This window comes from Sesamum indicum, linkage group LG2 (genome assembly GCF_026168435.1).
Source record: "Sesamum indicum cultivar Baizhima isolate 11 linkage group LG2, ASM2616843v1, whole genome shotgun sequence".
Taxonomy (NCBI): domain Eukaryota; kingdom Viridiplantae; phylum Streptophyta; class Magnoliopsida; order Lamiales; family Pedaliaceae; genus Sesamum; species Sesamum indicum.
Genome location: NC_142658.1, coordinates 12,770,722 through 12,796,911, shown reverse-complemented (window position 1 = coordinate 12,796,911; position 26,190 = coordinate 12,770,722). Strand labels below are relative to the sequence as shown.

General features: G+C 32.2%; 2 protein-coding genes across 2 annotated transcripts; one reads left to right on the top strand and one right to left on the bottom strand.

Annotated features, from left to right (window-relative positions):
* Positions 1-9: 9 nt before the first annotated feature.
* On the bottom strand, positions 10-2,407 carry LOC105155608 (alpha/beta-Hydrolases superfamily protein). Its single transcript, XM_011071501.2, has 2 exons — positions 1,929-2,407; positions 10-1,088 (listed from the first exon to the last, which is right to left on the bottom strand). The coding sequence occupies exons 1-2, from the start codon at positions 2,321-2,323 to the stop codon at positions 176-178; spliced, it is 1,308 nt and encodes a 435-aa protein (XP_011069803.1). The 5' UTR covers positions 2,324-2,407; the 3' UTR covers positions 10-175.
* Positions 2,408-18,553: 16,146 nt separating this feature from the next.
* LOC105155864 (uncharacterized) lies at positions 18,554-19,408 on the top strand. Its single transcript, XM_011071849.2, has one exon. The coding sequence runs from the start codon at positions 18,668-18,670 to the stop codon at positions 19,166-19,168; it is 501 nt and encodes a 166-aa protein (XP_011070151.1). The 5' UTR covers positions 18,554-18,667; the 3' UTR covers positions 19,169-19,408.
* Positions 19,409-26,190: the final 6,782 nt, after the last annotated feature.

Below are 26,190 nucleotides of genomic sequence, written 5' to 3'. Positions count from 1 at the left end.
CATGTGCAATTCACGAATCGGAGGCTGTACTTTTGTACCATTTGAGAAACACAAGGAAGTTTTCTAGTAATTATTTTTTCCACGTGAGATTTTTTAAACAATGCTGACAACAGTGGGTATTCGCTTTTAACCCAAATGTAATAGGGAATGGGGTGTGAATTTGTAATAGAAAAATTCAAACCCAACGAAGTAAACTTGTTGAAATTTCATAATTGATGCCAGAAACTTCACCAATTATTCTACCAAGTGCAGTCCCATCTTTCAGTATAGATGTGTGAGACACTCCAGGAATCTTGATGACCTTAAGCGACTGATTCTCCCTACCGTCCCAAGCCGATTCCAATGCCATCAGGCTTACCATATTCACCGTGCCGTCCCCATCCCCATACACAACCTCCGGCCTCTTCTCAAACCCAGAATCCCCGTAGAACAAAGTCTCCGGTGTCCTCACCCCACTACCAAAAACGCACGTAACAGGCACTTGAGGGCTAGGCAAACTCTGAACCAAAGGCAAAACACGCATCTTATAAGGCCGGACTCCTTCAGGAAACCCAATATCTTGAAGGAACTGAGCAATATCAGAGCTCGAATATGAGCCGTTTCGGGTGATCACAAGCGGTTTCGTCCTGTCGAACACTTTTGGAGATGGCATGAGCCATAGGTTAGTAGCGCAACTCCTCTGCTCTTCCCTGACCAGCAACGGGTCGACTAATGGCACCCCAAACGCATTTCCTGACGCAAAAGTGCGCATTTCTTCCACCGTGCCGCCCCATGGCGCGGACAATGCGATAAAGTGTTTTATATACTTATGGCGCCAAGAAGTTGGATTGCGGTCGAGGAGTTGCAGGACGAATAGCCCTCCTAGGCTGTGCGATAGAAGGATTACAGGCCTCCCTCCGCTCGAATTACTTGCGGATTCTATTAGATTTTTCAGGTCAGAGAGGAATTTTGAGCCGACGATGGAGGGGTGGCCTTCGGCAGCCAATCCATATCTAAAATCATACGGTGCGCCGAAGAGGTTGCTCCCACTTACATACCCTACTTCTTCCAAAGATCTCACCAGAGGTTCCATGTACGATGTTATACTTCTGCAAATCCAAACATTGTAATTATAACACTACAAGAAAACAGGGCATCAGAGACGGAAATTTCCGTCTCTGAAAGTAGGATTTCCGTCTCTAAAATATTTATCTCCCTTTGCAAACTTAAAAATATTTTGTACTTATTACTATTTTCACAAATAGTAAAGTACTGTGAACCAAATTTCTAGTGGGTAATATATTCTCTTACAGAAGTTAACATATCGTACTTGTACAAAAGATTCATAATTAGAATAATTTCCAAAAAGATTAATTATCTTTAAAATACAAAATTACATTTTCTTTAAAGAAAACTTTTGAAATTAGACTTTCACCCTCTTTTAAAAAATTTTATTTACACCTGACTCCCTTCTGTTACGGGTCGGATGAAAAATACTAGCAAAAACATATATATATATAAAATTTCAATTTTACCCTCATTTAACATTACAATGTATATTTTTGTACTTATAAAGAGATAAATGTAATATCCATAATAGAGTGAGGTTAACGCCATTACATTTTTTTCTAAGTACAAAATTATTATACGGAATGTTAACTGAGGGATAAAATTGAAATTTATGTAATTATTTTGATAACATCAGCATTTTGTATCCAAGCTCTAACGAAAGAGGGTCAAATGTAAACAGTAATCTTGGGAAGGAGTGTAAGTATAATTTTAGACTTTTTTGAGTAAAAATATAATTTTGCATGTTTAGAGGGGTCTAAGCGTAATTAGCCCTTTCCAAAAACTACTTCTTTCAAGAACACAATAAGCTATCATGATGTATATAGACAGTACTGTAAATTTGAGCCCAACATCAACACAAAGGTTCATGGAAAACTTACTTGAGATTAGGATTAAGATAGAGAAGGCCCTGAGTAGAGCCGAAAGAAGGCACTCTAGTCTCAACACCAGGGGCATTATGGTAATCATCCACATCAGGGTCATAGTAAATCATCATCCTCTTATTGAAGCATTTGGTGAAGGGTTTGAAAAGCACAGTGGGGTCGAACCAAAGCCTGAACCACCCGTCAGGGTCCTTCTTCAGTGGGTACCATCGGTTGCACAGCAAGCTTGAGGACTTGTACTCTGCTGTCAGCCTGGCTTCGAGCTGGTTGCCCCCACTTCCCGGTATCAAGATCACTGGATGCAGGCTGTTGGTCGATGAGGTTTTGCAGGTGAAAATCATCATGGATATTGATAAAATGGCCAGTTTTATGTGTGTAAGGTGAAGGTTCATGGCGAAGAAATTGAAGTGTTGAGTTAGATGGAGAAGAGAACAGCAGAATGGGAGAGGAGTGGATGGACTTCACTCATTAGCTGCAGGATTTTGTGGTGGGGAAGTTCTCGGGGGAATTATTTTAGGGAAAATTGCATAATACCCCCTGTCTTATGCTAAAATTGCACAAAACTTACCTATGTTAAATAAATAGTCATAAAAGACCTTGTGAATTTTGAAACCCTGCAAAAAAGACCCTCTCCGTTCAAAACTGACGGAAGGTGCTGTACACGCGGTGGAAATGAGAGTAGAGCTTTTTTTTTATCCTATTTCAGCTTTTTTGATAGTACAATAGTCCAAAATACCCTTCTCCTTCATTATATATACAACTAAATATCCCCTCACAAACATACTACAAAAATAGGATTTTAAGTGAGCAAATTTTCAATTTGTCCCTTTTATTTGAATATAAATAAAAATAATATATTATAAATTAAATAAAATTATTATTTAATTTAATATATTTTCATATTTATTTATAAAATATACTAAATCAATATAACAATCCTACAATTATATCAGATTTTCTTAACTTTTATAAAATGTTATATCATTTATCAAATTAAACTATTATTTAATTTAAATGTATTTTAATATTTATTTTAAAATATACTAAATAAATATAAAAATACCTAAAATTTATATCAATTTTTTTAACCTTTATAATATTATATTAAAACTATTAATATATATTTAAATTAAGCATTTACTATTTTTTATTATTTTAAAATTTTATTAAATTAAATACTTTACTAAAATATTATTTAATTTAAATATATTTTAATATTTGTTTATACTAAATAAATATAAAAATACTTAAAAATTATATCATTTTTTTAACTTATATAAAATATTATATTTCAATTATTAATATATATTTAAATTAAACATTTAATATTTTTTATTATTTTTAAATTTTGATAAATTAAATAATTTTTATTTATTAATTCTTCTCCGTCGTCTTCTCCGACGCCGACGAGTCGCCGGCGGTGATAAAAATGGGCAATCTTGGTCTCATTGGAATCGTCTCGATGAGAGGAGTCGAACGGTGGTAGTCTCAGGCCGCGATTCGTCAAGACGGCAGCAAATCGACGCAACAAACATCACGACAGAAATAAATTTAAAAGTTTTGGATCTCAGCAAAAACTTGATGAAAATGAGAAAGGTTGGTCTCGTTCGAATCTTCACGTCGAGGCGAATCTATTGGTGGTGGTCCCAGGCCAGAATTCATCCGGACGACGACGAATCGAAGCCAAGAAGCTTTGACGGTCGTGCTCAAAGCCCAGTCTTTCTGGTCGATGAAAGTTCAAATTGATGGTATGGATATCTTCGTCTTGAGGAGAGGATTCCAATGGTATAAGCCATGGTCGAAAATTCTTTCAGACGAGGATGGAATCATAGAGAGAAGATTCGGAATGAAATAGTATATATAATATATATACGATATATATAATGTATATATAAATAAATATAAATAAAAATATATTTAAATGACTTAATATCTGGACCGTTTATTTTTTACATTCAAATATCAATGGTTGTTATAAGAAGGGTATAACGGTCAATTTAGCAAAAATTTAACGCTGTTAAGGTTCATCTAACGGAATGGGAGAGTATGCAACAATTTGGAAAACATAAGGGGTTTTTTGCCTATTTTTTTAACACAGGGGGTTTTTAGCTAAATTTTAAAAACACAGGAGGGTTTTATGCAATTTTCTCATTATTTTAAAAATGCAGAAAAAAAAAATTAAAAATTTAAGATATTTTGAAATTTTTTTAGAAAATTTTAACCGCGGTGTCACAATTTATATTTAAAAAAAAAAATTTCTATGTCACCGCAGTGGTTAACCGCGGTGACAATGTTTTTTAAAAAAAAAAAATTTAATCAGTTACCGCGGTTGGAAACCGCGGTGACAAATTTTTTTTTTAAAAAAAAATTATTTTATTTCACGACGAATTGCTGCCAACTTCTCGTTAAAATTTCGATATCATCATGGTGAATTGTCAACCATCAAATATACAGTTCGACTCCCCTTGATGAGACGAACATTTCCCCTCAAACAATTTCAAGTTTTATCAATCGTAAATAATGAATTTTTAATACGACCACTGCACTTTTCGGCCGTTGATTCGCCGCCACCGGAGTGACCCACGATCACGAACCACAACCACTGGACTCGCCTCAACCTAACGGTTCTAACGAGACCAACCTAGTTCAATTTTATTAAGTATTTGTCGAAATATAAAAATTTGAAGATTTTTCCGCCGAAAATTCGCGCTTAAGCTGTTTGCTGTCATTTCTCCACTGTCAGGACTAATCACGGATTGAGACCATAACCATTCAAATTCTGTCGTTCAAACGATTCCAACAAGACCAATCTTGCTCAATTTCATTAAATATTTGTTGAGAATTGAAAATTTAGAGATTTTTCTACCGAAAATTCGCTGAAACTATTTACCAAATTCATTTTTTTTTTTGGTTTGTTCAATTAAAATACATATGTTTTAAATAGTTATAATTTTATTAATTTTTTTAATTAATTATAAATATAATTTTTTTTATAAATGAAATGAAATGATAATAAATTTAAATATAATTAATTCGTGTGTGATGCACTCAAATGTGGTCGTTCGTGATCGTGGGTCACTCCGGTAGCGGCGAATCGACGGCCGAAAAGTGCGATGGTCGTGTTAAAAATTCATTATTTACGATTGATAAAACTCGAAATTGTTTGAGGAAAATTGTTCGTCTCATCAAGGGGAGTCGAACGGTATATTTGATGGTTGACAACTCGCCATGATGATGTCGAAATTTTAACGAGAAGTTGGCAGCGATTCGTCGTGAAACAAAATATTTTTTTTAAAAAAAAAAAAATTGTCACCGCGGATTCGAACTGCGGTAACTGATTAAATTTTTTTTTTTTTTAAAAAACATTGTCACCGCAGTTAACCACCGCGGTGACATAGAATTTTTTTTTTTAAATATAAATTATGACACCACGATGTAACCTACTTTTCTAAAAAATTTCAAAATATCTTAAATTTTTAATTTTCTTTTTTTTTTTTCTGCATTTTTAAAATAATTCTCCCGAAGTCCTCACGTGGTCATGGTTTTAGACAAGCATGAGCCAGTTTTATTTTTTTAAATTAATTGATTTGGATAAAATTATCCCTGGAGTGACAGTTTCATACCATGAGTGGTTATGTAATTCTCAACATATTTTAATCTTTTTGTATATTAAATTATTACTAAATTACATTTTTTAATTAATTAATTTTTTTATTCTCAAGATATAAAAAATATTTAATAAATGAAGACTTCGAGTTAAAATTAATAAAATAATAAATTAATATAATAAATACACAATTAATATAATATCTCCGTATATACTTTTAAAAAGTAAATTGGCAATATGCTTACAGAAGCTGAACGTTTTAGTTAATAAATGTATTTTGTTATATTTTTCATAAAAAATATATTTGAAAAATGGATGTGTAATTATATATTTATTTTTATCCAAAAAATAAAACAGTTAAGCTATTATCAAATTAATAATAACTTTTTATATGAAACTTTTTTCCTTATTTATTGTATTTATTGATTACTTATTTCTATTTTATAAAATTTAAACAACTTTACTTACTGATGACATTTGACTTTATTGTGTTGGTATGTATTCTTTTCAACTGAGAAAAGTTAATTCAATTTAAAATGCAAAAATGTTAAAAAGAGTACTCTTTGTACTAAATATATATCTATATTATATAAGAAAGCAAGACCATTCAACACTCACAAACGGTGGTTAATGATATCGTTGTACCAATTTTTTGTAAAGCCAAAAATGCCCTTCAACTAATAATATAAATTACTTATTCAATTTTTTAAATTTTATATCAATTGATAAATTAATTTTTTTCTTTCTTTCTTTCTTTTTATTAAATGTAATATATTAATTTATATATTTTACTCTTATATAATATATTTAAACCGTAAAAGATTATTTATTATATGCACGTAGGAACAGCGTGCCATAATGGCTAGTATGTAAAACATAAGGGTAATTTTTTTCAAATATCAATAGAAGAAATTTAATATTTAACATGGCTTATAGCTATGATTAAAAACTAATAGTTCTAATAAATAGTCACTAACCATTATCATGCAACGGTTGTTAGCCATGATTTTTACGAATGTGGCTAAAATATTTATTATGGCTCATAGTCAAAGCAAAAATAATTTCTATGATGAATAACCTAAGTTTTTATATCGAATTTTATTTAACCATGGTTACTAGTACGAACAAAACGATATGCAATTTTCATCCAATAATATAAAGGTAGTGGCACTTTTGGTCCACGACCAATTCAAAATAGTATTTCCGGACTGTAATTTTAAAAAAAAATAGCAATTTTAGTCCATAGAACCTTAATTTGACCGAAATTAGTCACGTTAGGTGCACGTGCCTTGAAAAAATTAGGGATTTTCATAATCTAGCCAGCATTATCTGACGTGTATTAAAATAATCAGGTGGCACATGCCACATCACCACTTTTATCAAGTCACATGTGTTTGGAGGGAATAAGAGATGCACACACTTCTCATGCGTTGTCTACTTCCGAAGAGCCCTAGAACACCAAAAATAATAATAATAAAAAAAAAAAACCAAATTGGTTAAGTGTGGACCTACTTGTTAGAATAGATGATAAAAAAACTAATTAGATTGGACTCTTGAAATCTATTTATGATAATTTCGATGTAATGTAATATTTATATTTTGAATAAAAGTAATATTCAACCAATGACATGATTCATTGTTGTGTTTATTTCATTATGTTAATGCTTTCTTAACTGCAGAATAAAGCCCACAAACCAAACAGTTTAGTCCAAGAAGTTCGATTGCGCATTGGTTGGTAACCATGAAATCAACTTCTGTAGATTGGTTTGAAACGTGCTAAGTCGAGGACCTCGAAATAGGGCATCGAGTATCCTACAGAGACTTGCATCAAGTGTTGCAGCCGTGTTTGTCAGTAGGAGATGTAGATCATCTATGTAATATTTAGTGGGCTGGTTGGCAAGGTAGTTGACTGCCTGAGTTGATTCAGGAAAATTGTCATATGGAAGCCTCTTAAGACTTGGGCAGTATAACTGCAATTCCTAGCTCTGATAGTACAAGATTAGTTCTCGAACTTGAGCAATCATGACAATCACATTCATGATGATTGTAGCTTAGATCTGAGGAGCAATGACCATGACGAAAGATACGATCATTATAAGCGTTATCTAGTGCAATCAGAATATATAGTGAGGATGATGTATTCTAAGAAAGAATCTGTCCCCTATCAGTATTATGACAATAGCATCTCCTATATGATCCGTGGCCACCGTGACTGAATCAGTGGGATAGGTTTCCCTGTGACGATTTAGTAGGGTAAACGAGAGGTCTCGAGTTATTAAGTAGAGATGCCTAATTTAGGATGGGAACCAACCCCAATTCTATGTCTTAGACTAAGTTCAGAAGACGGTAGATGAAAGGACCTTACTCGTATGAATATGGGTGCCTAAATGTTCATCATTATTCACCTAGTCACTAGTGTCATGGATTGTTGCTAGACGACCACCCATGGTAATGTGCTATTTTTTATTGTGGGATAATTAAAAATAATTAATTAAATTGAATTTAATTAATTGTGTTGGTGAACACATCCAAGTCCAGTTGAGGGTGAACCTAAAGAGACATACTTTGATCACCGGAATATGATGGAATTATTTTGGAATTAATTCTGGAACAAGGATATAATTTAATTGAATTAAATTAATTTATGGGAGAGAATAAATGATTGGATCAATATTTATATAAAAACACATGGGTTTTGATATAAAAACTCATTGTATGATGAAATTCTCGTCCTACAAAGTACTTGAGTTAATATAATGCTCCTATACACGTCAAGTAAATAGTGGGAGTAGTTTTCTCATACAATTTCTCAAAAGCATCATTCGTAATCAAATATTATCTCTAACTGATTGTACTCTAGTCCTTATTTGTTCGTGGAATTGGATTTTAATCCAAATAGTTCAAAATCAATAGGTTGGAGGCCAAGGATTCACTATGAAGTTCAGACTAGGTCTGCAACTTCACAAAACTAGAATATTCGATTTATCAAAAGATTATACTGGGTATGATTTGATAAAATTGAGCACAAGGTCAGTTGGAGTTAGGTTCAGTACCAATGTGTTTGGTGTGTGAATGTCTTACTCATTCAAAATGAGGTTAAGATGTTTGGAAAACCATAAATTAATAAAATTGTTCATGAATTTCTCCATAAAAAGAATTTGATTCCTATATATATAAGGGATGAGTTGTTCAAGAATCAACCGCGGAAGACTGATGAGAAAGCTCAAGCTGTTCAAGACTCAGTCATGAGCTAATGATGAGAAAGTTTGAGCTATTCAAGACTCAGTTCTATCTAACTGATGAGAAAGCTCAAAATATCTTAGACATCCTCTATGTTTGTGCTAGAGGCAGCATGGAAGTGTTGGTTTTGTATGTTGGACCTGATGTTGTGTGTGCGTTGGGCATGACACAACATATATAGGAAATACACCGATGGACAGTAGACAGTTATCAAGAGCGGTCTTTAATACCTGAATAAGGATTAAAAAGGTTTTCTTGACACACTATTTATGGAGAGTTTTTATTCTGGAAGGTTAAAGCGATACTAGCTTTCAGATCAATGTGAATAATGGATAAGTCCTCAAGGTATAGGCACGTTTGGACTTGATGGCAGACATGGTAGCTTGAAAGGATTTCAAGTAGATGTCCCATCTCAAAAGTCGAATGTGGGACTACTTTAACAAGTCGGTCTTGGAAAGTGGTTTGGATCGAAAAATTGCACCCATAAGATGGATGTGGTGCCTAGCACGGCCGAGCCAGTTGTGGCCTTGGAGACGAATGACGAGGCTAGGACGAAAAGCTTTTGGCCTGAGATCTCATAATAAGTCCACAAAAGTTCTTAGATAACAACCATCTGTAAGCAGCGATGGTGAAGGAAATACACGATTGGACCATGTAGCTCTAGTAGAAAATAAAGGAGACCCACGAAACAAAGTCGGTATCATTGGTTGCTCATGCTCAGAAGGTTCTGAGTGATACGGGTAATTGGCTCAATGGTCAAGTGAGAGATTGTTGGAATATGTGACCAAAAGCCAATTGAATTGGTTGTTTGCCATTCCAATCTTTATCAAATAATACTAAATTGATGAATGCGATAAAAATTCATCAACTTGGTAGTGTGTTCCATTGTTCTTACCACTGATATTGAATGAGGTTTTTAATATCACAACGAAATGCCAACAGATCGAAAAGTGAAACCCGTGGAGTTGGGTTGCGCATAGGTTTGGCAGCTATAAAACCTAGGACATTTCATTTTCACATTGAAACCCCATTCCATATTAGTGGTAAGCGCAACGAAACTCACTGCTAACTTGATGAATTCTAACCGCATTCATCAATTTAATATTATTTGATAAAGATTAGCTAATGACAAACTGCTAATCTAGTTGATTTTTGGTCACTCATTCCAACACCAACCCCTCCCCCCAACCAAAAAAAAATAGCAGTGGACATAATTTTTAGGATGAAAAGGCACTTATTATTTAGCCCCTTTAAAATATATTTATTACAATCACTCTCTGAAATTTGAATTATCATAAATCTTTTTACTAACTCAAACTTGTTGAAAATTTATACTTTTTATAATTATTATATAGTATTAAGCTTACAACCTCATATTACTAGATAGTTATTTAAAAGGGTAAATATTATATTTGGTCTCTTAAGTTTTTCTTTAAAATTATTTTAGTCTTTGAAGTTCATTTTTTAACTTTAGCATTCTTAAATTTTAATTTTTGTCTCAATTTGATCCCTTTAACCATTTTTCGGCAAAAATATGATGGAGTTTGACTTTTTTTAGGGTAAATTGGTCAATTTAAGTTTGATTTTATCGATTTAGTCCCTTAAGTTTGTAAAATTATCAAATTAGTCCTTTTTAAGAAAGAAAACTTTTTTTTATATATATTTTTATATGGTATGATGTAATTATCTTGTATGAAAAATGAAAACTTTGAACTCTTGTGAACATAATATTAACATATTGCTTAACATAAAATAACATAGTCTCTCTTTTTTTCATAAAAAAATTTTAGAAGTGACAAAAAATATCAAAATTAATTATAAATAAAATTATAAAACTTATCTAATCTAAAAATATAATAAAAAAAATCTAAGTTGGTTCTTTAATCTTAGGAGTTAAAGATATGTCTAATAAAATTATAACTTAGCAACAAAAAAAAGTGGTCGAATGTACAAAAAAATTAGATTATTTGGTGGATTTCATATATGAAGTTCATTTAGATCTATTTTTATAAGATGGGATTATAAATTAGAAAACGCTTCTTCTTTAAGATGGGATTATACATTTAGAAAATTTTTTAAAATAAATTTTATATATATGAAATCCACAAAAAAATATAGTTAAAAAGCATAATATACCAATTTTTTTATTCAAAAACCCAAATATTTAATAAATATTGTTAAAGTTTAACTTTTTAAAACTTATCTTTAACTCTTGAAACAAAAAATTACTGACTTAGACTTTTCTTTTCTTTGTTTTTTTTATCACATTTTCATATTAGATAAGGTTATAAAATTTATTCATAATTTTGATTTTTTTAACTACTAAAAAAAGAGACTATTTATTTTAAATTGAGCAATATATTATTATTATGTGCACAAGAGTTCAAAGTTTTCATTATTCACATAAGATAATTACAACATATCAGCACTAAAAATATAAAAAAGTTATTTTTTTTGTGTAAAAAATAATTAATTTGATAATTTGACAAACTTAGGAGACTAAAGTAATAAAATTAAATTTATTGACCATTTTACCCTCCAAAGACACAAAATCCAGCCATATTTTCGCTGGAAAATAGTCAAAGGGACCAAACTGAGCAAAAAATTAAAGTTTAAGGATGTTAAATTCAAAAAATGAACTTGAAGGACCAAATGATTAGTTAAGGGACCAAATATAGTATTTACCCTATTTACAATTTACATATTTAATGTTCATGTTGTTATATATATGAACACTTATATGAGTATATTTTCATAACAAAGTATTGTCAATATAATTTTAAAAAATATATATATATAGTGAACTCATATATAAATTGTAATATACAAAATTATATATCTATTTAATTTATAGTATTCCCATAATTGTTTGAGGAATCTAGTGCTATGATATTAATATAGCATCCATATAGAATCTCTGAAGGCATGCCTAACAGACTCAGATAAGGATCAGTAACCTCCTCAGGGATACGTTGCACCTGTGGCAAAACGTAACCTATAAACCCTAAAAGTTTGGAGTCCATTTAGGAGCAAACGTCTCATAAACGGCCTCCTAAAAAATCTGAAAAGGCACTCTTATCTATAGAAGATACCTTCATCCATGAGAAACCCCAACCATCTCCTGAGAATTGCAAGTCTCCAACTGCCAAGAGATAACCCTCCATCAAATCCGAGGTGGATCCTCCAACCACTAGGCACCACCGAATCTGTGGGGGATTCAATCTTATCTAATCACTTTGAAAATCATGCTCTACCAAATTTGTGATCTTTTCCAATCCATTGATGGTTGCCTATAAATAGAGAGTTCCACCAGTGGAAGGTCTCCAACTTGAACCTACATACAAAAACTTTCACCTTTATGCTACCATCTTAGCGGTAAGGAATATTTTTATTTCATACATTTCAGTTTGATATCAATCTTTCTTTTGTAGATGAAAAACAAGCGATAACACTCTATTCATCAGCATTTACACTCTTTTATTTTCTAACACTTAGTTCACTGTTTTTTTTACTCTAAATGGACCCAAACGTTTTTTTTTTTTTTTTTTTTTTTTGTGCTAGCATCAGATGGATTTGCTTGAATTTTTAAAAATAAATTATTAAAACTTTCTAAAAGAATTTATAATGGGAAATTAAAATATAATCTATAATAACATAACACAAAGGAAGAAAAATAATAGGTACACAAAAGGGAAAAAAAAAAAGTGAAGATGAAGACTTACACCACGTTGGATTTTTAAAATGGGACAATTTAGTCACTAAATTTTAATGGTAGGGTGTGAGCAAATAAGTCACACAATTGACTGACTTTGTGAAGGTCCCTCCCGCCGACTACTGCTTCTTGTATACTATTTGTAGTAGAGAAACGTCTTCTCCTTGTATTTTATACACTTTGCTTCACTCATCTAACTCTCTCCAAATTGATTTCTTATCTCTTACAATCCAAACTTTCATTCAATATTATGTCTGATTTTTTTTAAAAAATATTTGATATTCAATTTGAATTACTGATTAATCGAATCAAATAACGAATTCGTTTGTTTCATATATATATAATTCGATATTCGATTTGATCTGAATTATAGTTAATCGAATCGAATAGCGAACTCATTTTTTTAATATATATATAATTCCAAGTTTTTTGTAAAATGCGAAAAAAGTGTTAGACATATTTAATATTTTTACGGGTTTTATTTGTAATTATGTAAAAAACATAAACAATGGATTTTTTTTAGTTTAATTTCTTTATATATATATGTGTGTGTGTGTGTGTGTAAAAATTGTGTTTGATTTTAATATTAGAGTTGAATTCTTTCTATTTCTCCTATTTTTTTATTGGAATTTAGAATTCGAAATGATTTATTTATCTTTAGAATAGGCATATTAGAATTTTGCCATTTTAGTACTTTTTTTAAATTTCTGTAAATTTAGCTTTTAGCTGAATGAAATCGAAAAAAATTTAGTTATTTATCGAGCCGATCTTCTCGTTTCGATATTTGCTACGCTATTTCGACGTATCGAATTATTGATTCAATTAATTCAGTATAATTATACCCAGCGCACACTCTTAATATTATCTTATCAACTGAAGCAATAAACGATTAACCCTTTTTTTGTATTAAAAAATAAAATAAAATGTCACTATTCAATTTAGGAATATTTGAACAAGATTTTTCATTTTCTCTAGAAATTGAAACTTATTGGTATTTCATTGAACAAAAAAAAGAAGGAAACAAAACACACTAATTAGATTTTCCTTCTAGAGATAGAGTGAGAATCATACAATTTTATTACAAATGAATGTTCATAATTGAGATGGCATGATTCAGACTATGTCATGTTTTTATCCTATTTATGTATAAAAAATTTCAAAATATTATATGAATTGAGAAAAATACTTTTTTCTCTAAAACTCAAAGAGGAAAATTGCATTTTTTTTTTTCTAAATCTTTCCCTTTATTTTCGACTGGGGTTATGAACGGTAATTTTTTCGTTCAGTAAGAGCGACGAATTATTATTAATTAAAATAAATCGATTATATTCATTCATGTCAAATATCAATATCTAATAAAGACCATTACAACAATCACATCGTGACCAATAATATCAAATAAACTAAACATAACCGACACCTACTATTACATATTACAGTAGACAACACCTATTATGCAGTAAAAACAACAACATTCCACGCATACGACGAGATTTCAAATCATAATCCCTAAAGTTATGAAACCTCAATTTCGTCAATTAAACTAGGCCTGATTGACAGTAATAATAATCGAGACATATATTCAAGTCAAATCATCAAGTTATTGTCAAGTCTTGGGTTGCCTTTTATTTTTTCTATTGCACTAAATAAAAGGTCAAATATATCAACTACTATTGATAGTAATATTCCAATGTGCTATGCCCATTGGAATTTTATATATATATTTGTTTTATTTAAAGCCATCAAACACTATTAATTAAAATAATTCGATTATAATTATTATTTCTGTCAAATATCAATATTTGATAAAGTCAATTACAATAATTATATTTTGATGAACAATTTCAATAAATAAAATATAAACAATACCTACTATTACATTAGACAACGCCTACTATGCAGTGGAACAACATCCCACCTATTCAACAAGTTATGGAGCGAAAATTGTAATTTTTGTCCACTAATTACAGCGGGGAGAGTTTTTAGTTCTCTTGAAATTAAAATTAGCAATTAAGGACAATAATAAAGATAAATTGGCAATTAAGTACAAATTACAAAATTAGCCAGAAGTTGAACTTGATTTGAGAATTTAAGGTTTTCACCCAAATAAACATAAAGGGATTTAGGATTTTCCGAAGAAATTTGTCTAAAATGTGCCAGATTTTTTTAATTGTAATCCTAAATTCCCAATTTCAATTTTGAAAGGACTAAAAACACCACCTTATAGTTTCAGGATAAAAATTATAATTTGCAATTATTGATCTAATGGTATGCCAGTTGGAAACTTGCCAATGAGTAAGATTCGAAATTTTAGAGTCATATTTATTGAACGGGTTTACTCTTGTGCCCAAATATGATAAATTTCAACTCATACGTGGACACGTGATGGATTGTTTTTTTTTTTCCTTTCGGAAAAAATACAAGCAAGCTTTTTTATGATATTGCAAATGAGCAAATTAACCCCTATAAATAAAAAGATAGCAATTTATTACCTCTCCTTATTTTTAAAAATACAACAATTTATCCTCTCTATACTTTTCAAAATGAAGCAATTTACCTTCCTGTTTAACTGAAGTGTTGACAATTTGATACTCCACAAATATTCAAATACAAGGTGCTAGATCTCGACTTCATTGGAAAGGCTCTGATGCAATTTATCTCTTTATAATATTGTAAATAAATAAATTATTTTCTATAAAAAAATAATAGTAATATATCTTTTATGTTTTTTAAAATGAAGTAATTTACTTTCAATTCTAACGAGGTAAATTGCTTTATTTTAAAAAAACAGAGGAGTAAATTGCTGCATTTTAAAAATATATGAAGATAAATTGCTATTATTTTTTTCATAAGGGAATAATCTACTTACTAACAATTTAAGATGCACAGTGGGCCGAGATGGTTTAGCCCGCTCAAGACCGCATTCAACCAATAAAAATATGGGTTGGGTTAGCCCAAGCCTGTTGGAACCAAATTGGTCGGCGGTATTGAAACCTAGGACCAATCCAGCCTAGTGACCTGGTCATGAGCCGAGTCTACTGGGCTATTTTTTTTCTGTAATAATAATACATAATATATAAGTTCATCTTTTTCACCTTAACTAACTATTCTAGTAGTTTCTTTATACTTTTGAAATTCTAAAAATTATTATCATTATTGTTCTATTTCTAAATTTTTAGTATTTTAATTCATTAATACATTTTGTTTATTGTTTTCAAAATTTATTATAAATTCTTTTTGAATTTATTATCATCTAAGTTCGTTATATAATCTTAATTATTATTTTTTTCTAGTTATGATTTTTTATGTGATTTAATTTTTATTTCATAGTACTACCAAAAATTTAAGTAATTGTTAAAAAAAAAACCTCCATTTCTGTAAAGAATTAAAAATAAAATAGACACATTTGAGTCTAATCCTGGCCTCGTTTGGGCCTTAACTGGGTCAATTCACAGGCTGGGCCTGGGTATATAAATAAATCCAATTAGAACCCATTTAAGGGCTTAAGATCACTCCAGGATCACTAATGAACAATATTTGGCTAGTCCTGAACAGGATTCTTCTAAGCTGATCTGTGCCGATCCTGAATCAGCCCGATCCACTATACAACCTGATTTACAAAATCAAAAGAAGGTTACTTTGCAACTTTCCCTATTTGGAAATAGAGCAAGTCCTCCGTTTAAATATAGGCGGCCATCGCCTTAATTAACTCAATTAACTGCTTAACTTACGTGGCATTGTGTAGCCAATGAGGAGCCGTTCAAATGGATTGGCAAAACTACGCAGAGAGAAAAACGCACAATAAGAACGCGACTTCAGCGTGTTGTCTTCAACCTTCATCCAATAAGTCAGCATTGGTGCCAGCTCCATGAGCGTGAACCTGCTCCGTCCAGTCAGCTACTTCCACAATTTTTAATTTTAATTAGCAATATAAATTACACAAATTATTATTATTATTAAATAGAAAAAAATGCAAGCAACCCCTTGTAATATCGCAAATGAATAAACTACCCCCTATAAAAAAAAATAGCGATTTACCACCCTAAATTTTTTAAAATACAACAATGTACCCCCTATGATTTTTAAAATGAAGCAATTTGTCTCCCTATATAAAGAGGTAAATTGTTTTATTTTAAAAAATATAAGGGGATAAATTGTTATATTTTTTTTAATAAGAAGTAATGTGCTCATTCTCAATATCAAATGGGGTAAATTGTTGTTCACCCTTATTAAATAAACACATGATCTAATCATAAGTTTCATACATGAAAATGATCTCATCCATTGATCTATTAAAGTAAACAAGATCTTTGGAGGGTGTTTTGCTTAACTTTAAGCCACCTAAAAACATTACATAAAATGTTTTAGAATTCATAATTATTATGAACTAAGTGTTAATTTAGTAAAATCTTCTGCATAATAAGTTGTCAAGCTGAGATGTTATAATCTTATAAATTACAACTGCCACCATTAAAATTTGTCATAATTATAAATATTTTCTCGTTGTTTGAAATATTACAAATACACCCCTGAAATTAACGATCGTCTAACAAAATACTCTCTGACAACCCATTGTAGTGCAGTATTTTTTAGATGACCGTTAAGATCAGAATGTATATTTGTACTTTTTCAAACATTGAAGAGATATTTATGTTTACAGTAAATTTCAAGAAAGAAAGTTGTATAATTTATCCTAGTAAGAAAAGGTAAAGTCTTCCTAGCTAATTTATTATTGAAGATATCTTAACAATTTTTTTAGTCAATTAAATTATAAAATTTATCATCATTATTTTTTAAACATGCTCTTAATTGATGATCTTATTTTATTTAAATAAAACTTAGTTGTTAGAAACAAAAATAAGTTAAACCCAATAAGGAATTTTAAATAAACTACACGCCCGAATTATATTATCTTTCTTTTTTTTAAAATTTATTACATTTACATCATAAATTTCAATCACAAATAATTAATGTACACTAATTGCCAATATCAAATATGTATAATTTATTATTACAATAGACGAACAACTACTATTAAAAAATATGGTGAATAGCAATTTATCCACATATAATATTGAAAATGAGCACATTACCTTCTATAAAAAAAAAAATATAGCAATCTATCCCCCTATATTTTTAAATAAAGTAATTTATCTCCTTATATAAGGTGGTAAATTGCTTCATTTTAAAAATCATAAGAGGGTAAATTATTGTATTTAAATAAAAAACAAGAAAAACCATACTCGGCATTAAGATATATATATATATATATATATAAATGATGATGAAGCCGGCATGAGATTAACATTGTCTAGTCATTACTATATTAATGTTCTGTTTGAAATTCAACTTTGGCAGACTCCCATATATAATTCTCATATGGTAAGCGATGGAAAAAGTCCACGCGCCAACTCCGCCCTTCTCATCACTTCGTTCATATTCAACTAATTAGATAAATTACAATGAACTTCCCTAAACTTTATCATAATTAGAAATATTTTCATATTATTTGAAAAATTACTAATACCTTCCTGATTTTAACGATTGTCTAACAATTAGCCACATTCGTTAGATTTAATTAGAAATATTTTTATATTATTTGAAAAATTACTAATACCTTCCTGATTTTAACGATTGTCTAACAATTAGCCACATTCGTTAGATTTTCATTCATTTTTTTATGGTGAACTGACCAAAATGCACTTGTGGATTAATAATTAAAATTTTAGTTATTTTTAAAAAAAATATTTTTTTTATGGATTAAGTGGATAATTTTTTTTATAATTTTTAAAATTTTTTCATCCAACTTGTTCGACTTTTTTTGTAAGTTTTTATTTTTTTTTAAAAAAAAAAACAGTAAGGACAAAGTTGAATTTCACACCTCCATCCAATTATATAATTTTATCAAATATCAAGAGAATATTTATAATTTTTCAAATAATGAAGGGGGTATTCATAATTATACGAAACTTTAGGGAAGATTGTTGTAATTTACCCAAATTAATTTTGACTCATCGTTATCATTTCAAGACTCTTACGATTATATATATATGTACTCATTTCTCTTTCTAAGTTCATCCATCTCCAAGCCAACAGTTTTACTTCATATCCTTCTAAAACCATCTTCCAAGATTCAAACACAGTAGTAGTCATCAGGTGCTGCTTCTTTCGCCGAAGATGAGATCAAGGGCGAGCCAGCAGAATAGGATCCTGCGAATCATTACTATTCCCGTTCGGGCTCTATCCAGGGCCCGGGATTTTTATGTGAAGAGCTTGACGGATTACGCTGACAGGATGAACTACGGCAATGTTATAGCGGTTCCGGGAACCTCCCAGGTTTCGACCTTGCCGAAGAGCTTTAGCGTCAGCTCCGCCCGGTCTTACGAGAACGAGGATCGCGGGGAGCTTGTTAGGGCTTCATCAGCCCGGAGCACAGGGGATAAGGCTGCCATGGACTTGTATATCAAGCAGCGAAGGACGATGACGGCGGGCTCTGGGGGCGGGCCCCGGGGCATGCCGCCGAGAAGCAGCAGTGTTGCCATGGGGAGGATTGATGAAGACAGGCCTTGTTGCAACTTTGGTGAAGTTAATGATAATATTGTTAGTGCTAAGAATGAATTTAAGTACCCCAGAAGCAGAAGTCATGCTGTGACAGCAAGAAGATTATCAGCCTTTTGATTTTTCTTATGTTGAATCTACTCTTTTGAAGGGTTTTCATGACGGGAGTGAAATTTGCTCCAGTCCATAGATAAATTGTTTTTTTTTTTTTTTTTCATGGGGAATTAGTTAAATGATTACATAATATGTGTAAAAAGTGTGTTCTTGGGAAAGAGAATGTGAAAAAGGAAATGCTTGTTATTTTTGTAAATAATGTTTTTACATGTTGATTTATTGATTGATCATTAGTTTCCTTCTTTATTATGATATTCAAGAATAAGTTTAATTATTATTGCCATTCATTAGAGTACGACTCTCTGGAATCAACTTCACATATGTGGTTGCATTCAAATGCAATTTTGCAATTTTTAACTAAATGGTTCTTCAAGAATCAATTTGTAGTAGTTAATCAAAAGTAAACAAAGAGGAAAAGGAATAAATTCAATTAGATCTTCTATCTGATACGGATAAATATAGTGAGGATATGGGATTTGCAAATCTTGTGAGATGACAAAAAATCAAGAAACTTCTAATTTTCATTTGTTTGAAAACTGAAAGTTAAATTTGTTTGCTATATTTTCAGTTAAAAATATTTTAATATTCTGCTTTCATTTATAATTTATATATAAGGGTTAACTAGGGTGATCATAGTGCGGTTTCGATTTCTTATAACTATTATGAAGTCGAATTGTGATTGGCAATTTTAACAACAAAAATCACAAGGGCGATTTCAAGCGGTTTTAATACTTCACTACAAAAAAAATATGATATTAGAAACGGCTCTTTTGGAACAGCCATATAAATGCCATGACTTTCTTTGCATATTTGTAAAGGAGCGAAATATTAATTTGTAACGGCTCGCGGGAAAATGGGAAGCCATTTAATGACCGCTTAAAAAACCACTATAAAGTGTATGTTGAAAAAGTGTTATAAAAATCGCGTGAATATGCATGGCTATTTTTACTGGAGAGTATTACAGAAGCCGTTCCAAACGCGGGCATTATAATGGCTATATTTTTTAACAACTATTTTTCAACGGCTATATTTTTCATTTCAAAGGCCGTTACAATAGCACCTACAGAATAGTTTATATATATGTATGTTGCAAGATGTTTTCATTTTATTTCATTTGTTATAGAATTGCTTATTAACCACACACACACTCTCAATATCTCTCTGATTTTTGTGCATATGCACTTGATCAGATAGATTATTGCTTAATTTTTGGACCGGCAACTGCTGATCTATTGAGTTTGTTGACTAGGTAACAACAACTAATTTAATTATTTTTTTTAATTAAATTATAGTTTACTTATTTTAGTTTTATGATTTTTTTATCTTATATGTTATGTATTCTTAATTAGTGCAATATAGTATATATAAATTTATAGGTCGAATTATATAATTATATATATATGTGTGAATATGCAGTGATATATCATCATGTTACGACAACTGAGGAGATGGATGTATGATAAGCACTTTCGGGGGAGGACAGGTTTTACATCGGAGTTTGAGGATGGGGTCAAGGCTTTCATAAAATGGGCCAAGTGTCAACATGGACAAATGGATGGAGACAGAATTAGGTGCCCTTGCCGGAAGTGCAAAAACACAAAGTTTAAAACACCCGACGATGTCAGTTATCACTTGTGTATGCGAGGGTTTATGCCAGAATATTATAATTGGGCTTCGTATGGCGAGGAGAGAGTGCAGGAGTACTTTGATGTTGTGACTACCCCTCTACTACAAGAGGAGCAAACCCCAGCTACTCATGAGGAGGATAATTATTTACACTGGGTTGATAAACAACAGATGAATTGGGCATAGAGGATGATTTTTGCTACAGTCAGGTCGGGTTATTTTTTCTTTTTTACCACGATGACGTGCCTGATGATAGTATGAGGTCCTACCTTACTGATGGCGGTCCTAGTTTATATTATTATAAGTGACCTCTATGATTATGTGTTAGGGTTCGCAAACCGGCTTTACGATGTAGTGCATGCTGCCGACCAGCTATTGTGGAACGGTTGCACCCAATCTTAATTGGCATCTATTGCTGAATTGGTGAATATCAAGGCGGACGACCATATTTCTGAACTATCATATGATCGAATCTCCAAGTGAGCTAATAAAATATTGCCCTCCGATCACACCCTGCCAGGAGATTATTACAATATGAAGAGTTGATAAAGGATTTGAGTTTACCCGTTGAGAAGATTGATTTGTGTAAGAATGACTTCATGTTGTATTGGAAGGACGATGTCGATTTGGAATACTACAAGTTTTGTGGAGATGCTAGGTACAAGTTGACGCGGGAGCGAGACCTTGCCATAAGAAGTCTCCGTATACTGATTTTAGGTACCTGCCACTTACTCCCCGTCTGTAGAGATTGTATGCTTCAAAAGCAACTGTGGAGCACATGACGTGACATGCCATAAATCAGTTGGCCCGACAGCTGTGACTGGCCGAGCAGATCTAGCGCCAGCTTCTAGAGTACTAGGTGAACCCAGAATTCCAGGCACAATGGGCTAAGAATAAGATCAACCGACAGCTAACCCCGACGCAGCTGCTACCGTCTACCGTGGGGTTGTCCCCCATTGGGGCCCATAAGGGTAAGATGGTAAGTATTTTAAACCCTAGTATATATTAATTTAATTTAATTGTTAAATTTGTAATCTTTTCTTTAAATAGTGTTTTAATAGAAGGCACAACCCAGACGCTCCATCAAAAAGATGGAGGTGTTCGAGAAGTGTTACAAAAAGAAGGACGACCAATGGAGCGGCCCGAGGGCTGCGGATGTCGCGATAAGTATAAGAAATGTATTTAATTTGAATTTAAAATTATTTTTTTTAAAATCTTATCATTTAATTTGTTCGTAGGAGCTGCCAGAACAAGCAAATCCATGATCAAGAACCTCCATTGTCCTCTCAAGGTTTGGTGGGTCCGAACGAGTAATAGGTGTGGCTGTCAGCAGAAGCGGCCAAAAAAGGGGTCGAGCATTCGGCTTCGGCTCCAAGGCCTACCATGCCTTTGCTGGACGAGCCCAACAGTTCCACTGGTCTATCACCCTCGCCACACAACCGCCACGCCCTAACCTTGATGATCGGATAGTGAGGCTAGAGGAGTGGATGCAACGGATGGATCCACCTAGCCCGATCCTCCAACGCCCCAGCATTCAGCTGATCCTTCAGTACCAGGCGACAACCACATGGTCGAAGGGGATGCTAATTTGGATTAGAATTTTTTTATTTGTAAATATAAAATGTAAAAATAATATTTTTATTTTTTTATTATATTATATATTTTTTATATAATATTGCACATTTAAGAAATTAAAACTACCTAGATATAACAAAAAGTTCAATAATTTATTTTAACAAAAATAAATATTAAAGTAGATTAAACACATTAAATATTATAAAAAATATTTTTTTGTCATTGCATTTGTAACGACTTTTGGAATAAGTATAACTGTCATATAATCGAGACGCCATTACAAAAATCGTGTAAAAGATAGTTATCAAATTTGAAAATGACTTTCCAAAAAGTTGTTACCAAAAAAGTGTAAAAAGCAGTAACAAAGGCAGTTGCAAACTAAAACCAACATACTAAAAAACGGTCATAAAGGTGTTTATAAAAATTATTGAAAAAATAAATACAAAGTTCGATACAACAACCATTACACCATAACACATGACCGTTACAAAAAGTATCCAACAACCGCTCCTATATTGAGGGACAATTATACCTATATGTGTTACAAAGGTTATTTCAATATTAATTATATCAAATTTAATTTGTCATTCTAAAAACAGGTCCAAAGGCATTTTTTGCAATTGGACTACTATCGTAATTGTACATCTCTCATAGCCGTTAATAATGCCATTACAAATTGTAACGGCTTTCAAGCAAGCAATTACAAAGATTTTGTAACATCCAAAAAAGTTGCGGTAGGTGTTGCCGTTATAAGGTTGTTACAATTTTAAAAAACCGTTCCAAATTATTAACTTAGTCATTAGAAAAGCCATTACTATAAAGTAACTTTTTTGTAGTGCTTATAACAAAAAAAGACGTTGAAACTAACAAAAAATAAGAATGTATATAGTTAACTCTTTTTATTGACAAAGTGATTGATAATCGGGTGTTTGGTGTTTGCTGTAAAATAATATAGAATTACAGGCCCTAGAATTAAACTAAGAAACCGAGAAACTGCAAGATAAAGTAAATTGGAACCTTACCCTTGTCTTTTTTTTTTTTTTTTTTAAATCGGCCTCGTGCATTGATTCCAATATCTGGCATGTCCACGCAAGACTCCGATGTAGGAGCCCACTAGTATTATCCACACCACACCAGGAATGTGGAATTCATTCTCGTGTTAGCAAGAAATAAATTTAGGAAGAGGGATCGAAAAACTACACTATTGCTTAGTGTAGTTTTCGATCTACCTAGTTCTTGACTTGATTTTAAACCAAGAAAAATATGAGAGAGGTGAGGGATTAGGGGTGGCAATAGGGCGGGTTTGGGTGGACCTGGGACCCGCCCCACCCTAGTTTTTTTTTACACCCTGTCCCGATTCAAAATTCGTCAGGACAGGTCAAACTCAGTGGACCCGATTATATTTTTATTTTTTATTTATTGTACAACTATAAAAAAAAATTTCAACACATCAGTTATAAATAAATTTGTTCCTCAAATATTCAAGTCCAAAAATAAATTTTCAAATCAAAATAAATAAATATCATCATTTCATCTTCTTCCTCGTCAAGAATTGTTGGACAATTTTCCAATTTTTCAACTTTTGAGCAAGTACTTAACAATAAACAAAAAAAAAATATAATATTTTATTAATATTTATTCTACCAAAATAAAATAAAAAATATAATTAAAATTTTACTTACCATTTATCTCATTTCACAACTAATGACGAGTAAAATACATTATACATATATATTGAAAGCAAAGAAAATGCGAGTGGATCGTCCCGGGAAGGCACAAGCGGAAGTGGTAAATTAAAAATCAAATATAATAAAATCATGATTCCAAGTGGTGTACTCTTGGAGTTCCCTGGCGTTTGATGCAGTTAATAAAATAAGCAATAAACTAAAATGGGGCTCATGGTAAAATTAAAACAAGAAGCGCAAGAAACGTAAATCAAAGATTACTTTTTTCTTGATTTTGTTTCGAACTTCTTTTCATTGATTCGTTCACACGGGACTTCAACGTAGAAGCCCTCTAAAGACACGTCCACACCACACCGAAATATGAGATCCCTTAATTCAATTTGCTAGAAGAAAATAAGGGAGAAAAGAACACACCAAGTGTGTAGAGAAAGAGAGGGCGGGTGATTGGAGCTTCTAGGTTAGAAAAATTCTTTTGTGTTGTGTAATGTTATTAGTTATTCCAAATAACTAATATATATATATATATATATATATATATATCTTGTATGGATGTATTAGAATGTATCTAGGTTCATTCTACAATTCATAAGGTAATGTATTCTTTATTTTTATTCTCTTTCCTATAATTTTCCAACAAGCTTAATTTAAGGTGCTTGGCCGATTTTATGGAGATAAAATGCAAGGCCCAATTAATTATAATTAAATTAACATCCACCTAATTAAGCCCATCATATATTTAATCCAATAAAATACATGAGCCCAATAACTCTTTATTAATTAATAAAAGTCCAACTTATTAAATAATAAGGCAAACCCAATATAAATTATCCTATTAATGTATCCAATGGAGCCCTCTCATTGTAAGTAATCCAATTACTTATGGAATTAATTCCTCTTCCCTTCTTGGTGATTTGTGTGTGACTCTTTAAGTTCACCTTTCAACTAGATTTGGGCTAGTGTCAGATACTATTATTAATTGAATCTAATTTAATTAATAATTCTCGATCAACCATTGATTATGAAAGTCCATCACCATGGGTGGCCGTTTAGCAACAGTCTATGGCACTAGAGACTAGGCAAATATCTATGTGAATTTTTAGGCACTCAAGTCCACACGGGTACGGTCCTTCCGTCTAACGTCTTTCGGCCTTAGTCTAGTGCATGGAATTATGTATCGGTTCCCATCCTAGACTAGGCATCTATGCTTAATACTTGAGATCGCGTTACGCCAAGTTTCTCGACATAGGAATCTCCTTTTCCTATTCGATCAACGACTGTAGCCACAGATTCATAGAGCGTGAGCGTATCTCCAAGTACATAGGAGAAACCTCTGTCACATACTGACAAGGGACAGATCCTCTTCGTGAAACTCACCGTCCTTGCTACATACTCCAACTGCACTCGATAAGACTTATGATGATAATGTCTGTGATACAGTCACCTCTCGCATAGATCCAAGATGCAGTCATCGTATGCACGTGGCTGTCGTGATTCCTCAAGTTTGAGGACTACTCCTGTACTATCGAAGCCGGGGATTCGAGTCATACCGACCAAGCCTCCAAGGCTTTCATATGATGATCCCTACGAGTTATTTTAGTTGATTCGACACCTAGTCAATCAACCCACCAAGATTGCGTAGACTCGCCGTGTCTGTCATCGATGAAACATGGTACTCACCAATTTGAATGCGACTCTTAGTGCAAGTCTCCATAGGACTCTCGATGCCCATTATCGAGGTCTTCGACTTGGAACATTTCAGACCAACCCTCAAAAGTTGGTTTTATAGCCGCTATCCAATGTACGTGACTGTCGTGATTCCTCAAGTCTGAGGACTACTCCCGTACTATCGGAGCCGGGAAATCAAGTCATACCGACCAAACCTCTAAGGCTTCCATATGACGATCCCCCGTGAGTTAGTTCAGTCAGTTGACCACCTTGTCATCTAACCGACTGAATTTGCATAGACGTCCAACGTCTGTCGCCGATGAAACTCGACACTCATCCAATTAATGCAATACTCAGTGCAAGTTTCAATAGGACTCTCAATGCCCAGTCTCCAGGTCCTCAACTTGGAACATTTCAAACCAACCCTCAGAAGTTGGTTTCATAGCCGCCATCCAATGCGCAACCCAACTACATGGG